General features: G+C 46.7%; 1 protein-coding gene across 6 annotated transcripts in view; it reads left to right on the forward strand.

The window, feature by feature from the left end:
* Positions 1-5,000, forward strand: part of adgrl3.1 (adhesion G protein-coupled receptor L3.1) — a 93,774-nt gene that overhangs the window by 40,097 nt on the left and 48,677 nt on the right. For all 6 annotated transcript variants that reach the window (XM_031560437.2, XM_031560438.2, XM_031560439.2 and 3 more), the window contains exon 6: positions 3,413-3,427. In XM_031560437.2, coding sequence (XP_031416297.1) covers positions 3,413-3,427 — 15 coding nt within the window. The remainder of the gene's footprint in view (positions 1-3,412; positions 3,428-5,000) is intronic.

Genomic DNA, 5,000 nt, shown 5'->3' on the forward strand with positions numbered 1-5,000 from the left:
TCTTAAGCGGACAGTGAGTTTAATGAGACGCCTGCTCTCCTCACCTCTCATAATGACTTAGCGCACAAGAGGAGGTGCTTGAATAGGCTTCAAATTGCTGAGCATCATCATATCCTTTTGCGCGCGCGTGTGTGTGTGTGTGTGTGTGTGTGTAGATGCAAGTGCACGGGAGTATGTGTGATGTTGTGCTTCACTGTGCAGCATGTGTATGCATGCACAAAAACCTCATTTGGGATTTAAAAAAAAACTGCTAGCAAAATTGTTTTTACAGCACAATAGATGTCTAATGACGAGGGAAGTGTGGTGGCTAAATGGACTAATATAAATTACTGTGGTAGAGGTGAACTAGGGGCACTCACAAATGAGTCCTCTGTAAAAATCTATTTGTGAGAGACCTATCCATCACACAGAAAGGGTGTGTGTGTGTGTGTGTGTGTGTGTGTGTGTGTGTCTGTGTGTGTGTGTGTGTGTGTGTGTGTGTGTCTGTGTGTGTGTGTCTGTGTGTGTGTGTGTGTGTGTGTGTGTGTCTGTGTGTGTGTGAGTGCGTGCGTATGCTGGAAGAGTGTCCACCTAATCATTCACCAGACACCTCACATACCATACCGCATGAGTTGCTCTTCAGCCCATCTCCATTATGCTGCCGCCGCCGCAGTGTGTTCAGGGTGAGCTGCTGGAGGCGTTCCTCGCCGCTGTCGTTTTTTCCACCGTAGCAGCACCACCACCACCATTTTCAAGGTCTTGCGAGTCAAGGTGCATTAAATGCGGGTAATTCAATTACCTGTGCGGCGGCCCAGCTGGGATTTCCTTCCAAAATGTTTCTGACTAGTTTTTGGCTTCCCACTTTCCCATGTGGCTGAAGCCTTGGCTGTCCTCCAGGCTTTAGTGCATAGCTCAACTCCAACTTAGAGCTGCAGCCTTTGCCAAATGTGCCTTGGAAGCCCAAACCTCCAGTGTGTCTCACATTTTGTGTTGTAGGGGGTATTTCTTTATGAAGGTAGAATTATGTTTTAAAACTTTATTGCACATTCCACAGCATATCAAAAACGATAATTCACTGTCTATATGCTCCAGACAATGTTGAAGTCAAAGGTTCATGCTCTTGACTAGTGCTTGAGTGTAGTGTAGTGATACCCAGGAGGCAGCATGGCGAGCTCCAGCCCACAGAGCTACAGGGGGGGAGCAGAAACAAAGATGGCTAATTAAGCAGTGAGATCAGACTGGCTGCCCGCTTATGAAGCTCTAGTTAGAGCCAACACACCCCTGCTACGGCTGAGTTTCACGCTCATGCAGGAAACGCCTAATTCAGACGTCTGTGTCTACGTGTTTTACTAGCAAACTTAAATTTAGATCTCACATCTCTCCTGCCGGACTACTATGAAAAAGAACGGTGGAGAGAGAGAAAGAGAGAGAGAGAGCGAGAGAGAGAGAGAGAGGCGGAAAGACATATTTCTATCAAACTCAGGGTGACCTTGGTTGTCCATGTCTGGTTTGACTTGGAGAAAGAAGACATGTAAGAAAGCATGCGCCTGCGAGACTGGCTTAGCAGTGCACTGAGCCATAGGATCTATTAAATATGCCAAAGATTAGCTTCTGCCTCTCTGTCCCTCAGGATTGTTGTTTATTAATACAAGAATGAGAAATCCATTTCTTCCCTGCAGTGTCAACAAAACAGACAAACAAACAAACAAACAAAAGAAATGTGATGTGTGACCCGGGTGACTTCCCTGTCAGGTGACTGAGAGGACACGCCTCTTGCTATGGTGCATTCTCCCTGCCATCTCTCCTATGCCTCGCTGCTGCAGCCTGGGTGTGTGATAAAAACACACCTCAACAAGTGAGGCCCAATTATATGAAATGCCAGCCTGACTGGGCTCCCTCGGCCACAAGTGTCTGTACAAATGGACAGACATTTGTCTCGTGTTTTTTCCGGCACCGTTCCCCCGTGGTCCACACGGCGCCTCATCTGAACCCATTACTGCTGCGGACGGACTGTCAGCCAGACCCCTGTCCCCCCCTGTCCTGAGAGCGGAGACAGATAGCTGTGCGTTCCCTCCCTCCACTCCCAGCCTTGGCCATTTCACACCACTGACACTTACTGCTTCCTTTTAGCAGCTCGATTAACAGATTCTCATATTAAAAGGCCCTTTGCTGCTTGCAGAGCTGTGTTTATGGGTGTCTGTGCTCTGCCTTTAAAAGATGGATCATATGTGTGCTGGGTGGGGGGGGTGTGGGACTGAGCAGTGTGTTGAAACAATAACCTTTTCTCTCTTCTAACACACACACACACACACACACAGACCCACACACACACACACACACACGCACACACACACACACACACACACACACACACACACACACGAGTAAGAATGCTGTGAAGGTATTTTCATTGAGCGATGCATTAACACTGGCACAACTCTATGCATATTTCATTAAGGGGACGTTTAATGGGGTGAGAAAGTGTGGATGGGGAATATGTGAAAGTAAGGACACACACAAACAGACACACACACACACACACACACACACACACACACACACATACACACACACACACGGCAGTACAAGCGTAAGAACAATCTTCAGTTTTTTTGCCCTGTAGGTTATCCCAAAGGATCAGTGAATATCTCTTTTAGCTTTAACACAGTAATAAAAACACTAAAACACAGAAGGATGGATAGACACACACACCCACACACACACACACACACACACACACACACTCACACACTCACACTCACACACTGACTTTTAAAACTCTGAGAACAGGAGAGCAGTGGAGAGAGAGGGAGGGAGGTGGAGGATCAGGTTTCCATCATGTCCTCATCCCCGCGGGGAGAGCCTGAGTGAGCAGAGTGGAGTAGAGGGCTCATGAACACACTCACTCCCCTCACACCTCCACCGGCTCACGCTGCCGCTCGCCACCACAGCTGAAAGCTCACCGCTCACCAGAGCTGCCTCCCGAGCGCTTGGCGTGCCGGATCTGCCATCGCCGCTGTAATACACAGATTTGATACTCCAATCCTGAGGTGTCGGCGGTCATACCGTCTCCCTGTGTTGTTTTCTTCATGGATCACAGATGATGTCACTCTTTCCTGTGCTGGGAGGACGCGAGCCACAATGCATTTTATTTATTCATCTGTTTTTTTTGTTTTTGTGATTTTATAATTTATGGCTTCGGGTTCCAGTAATGCTTTGGTAATTACACTACCAAATTGTAAATGAAGAACGTCCCACGAGTTTCACAAGGTTATGGCATAAAATATGATGCACATTACGTAGATAACACTTGGATTATTGCATCATTAATCTGCTCTTTCTCTTCTCCCTTCCTCCCTCTCTCCCCCACTGTCCGCCTCTCTCTCTCCATGACCCCTCCCTGCCTCCGACGTGTCTGAACTGCCTCTATCAGAAGTGGAACAGAGAGGTAAGGCCGCTACTCACACACTTAAACCACTTCCCTCATGTGCTACTAATGGCCCACACACATCATGTCTCTGAGAGGCTGACTTCACCGAGAAGCTTTGTTACACCGGAAGAAACTCACAGTTCATTTTACTGACACCGTGTGCTAGAGTAGGAGGGAGGGCATGTCAGACCCCCCCACTTCATCATCTGATGGACTCCTGCGCACTATAAATGTCCAGCCTTTTCCTGCCAGGTCGTATAAAATGATAGCTTCCTCTTATTTGGACAAAGCATGGGAATTAATACAGCATGTCAATTTGTTAGCCTCCTTTCCGTACGAGCTCAGCAGTGTTCACACAGAAAGGGGAAGAGACGTAATGCTATCTCAAGTGGCCCTGCCACTTCCCAGGAGGATGTCCCACAATGTGACGCAGAACGGGAATTCAATTGTGGGAATGGAGTCTGTGGCTTTCCGAGACCGTGACACACATTCCAGTCCATGTGACTCTCCCATCCCCGGGACTGCCCCCCCCAGCGGCTGCGTTCCCGGAACTAACGGGAACGCTGCCGTAAATGGGGAATGTGGGAGTTATTGCGCAAACCGACCAAAATAAAACCGCTCCTGGTGGGAAATGAATTTGGGTAGAGACAGACAGGGAGGGAATAAAAGGGAATAAAACACTCATTCCAACACATTTACAGTTCCTGACTGGCGATGGAGAAAGCAGCTCGGCAGCACCAGCGAAGGGAGGGGGGTGGGGATGGGTATCTTCCACACGGATCTGTTGGAGTGCTGAGATGGGGGGGGGTGTATATCTCCGGGGAAGGGCACTTTTTGACGTGTCTGGTGTTATTGTGTTTGACAGCCTCCCATTCTTTTAACACATATAAATATCTCCCCGGGACTGGGGTCTGGAGTCCAGTGAACTGTGACCCAGACAGACGTAAATCTTAGCGGTTACTGGGGCAGAGGCCTGCTGCATGGGATGGCCATTAACTCTCCTGCTAGTAGTCTGGATGGAGATCCAATTGGGCTCCACAGCAGTAATGGAGGTAATAGGGTGAGAACATTTATCACAAAAGACTAATGGATCATATGTTTGAGCTTGACTGCGTACACAGACAAAGACATATTGGTTGAGAGCCAATATCAATCTGAATGGTTAATTATGTATTCATCTTACGAATCCTTAAGGTTGGTTTATTTGGGTTAATGGTGTTAATTCATTTATATCAAGAAATACATAAATAAAATGGTCTTCTTGCAAGGTTAGTATTCTTTTTCGAAATATAGTTGAAATGATCACATCAAATGAAATAAAATCATTTTAAAATAGCTTTTCTAAGGGAATTAACACATTAGAAGACAAGGAATACAAAAATATGACTGATGGTGTCACTTGTGGGTGGTGGTGTCACTTCAATCAAGAAGATATAGATTGCTGTGAAATTTAAATTAAAATCACACCTTCCCTAGTGTGACCACAAGTGACATGGTTATTACGTTTAATTTACTACTTCAAAACATATCTTTAAAGTGATGAAATGCATGAAATACAATTCAGAAGTTCATTGGATGTTTTTGGCTTTGG

This window comes from Clupea harengus, chromosome 22 (assembly GCF_900700415.2).
Source record: "Clupea harengus chromosome 22, Ch_v2.0.2, whole genome shotgun sequence".
Taxonomy (NCBI): domain Eukaryota; kingdom Metazoa; phylum Chordata; class Actinopteri; order Clupeiformes; family Clupeidae; genus Clupea; species Clupea harengus.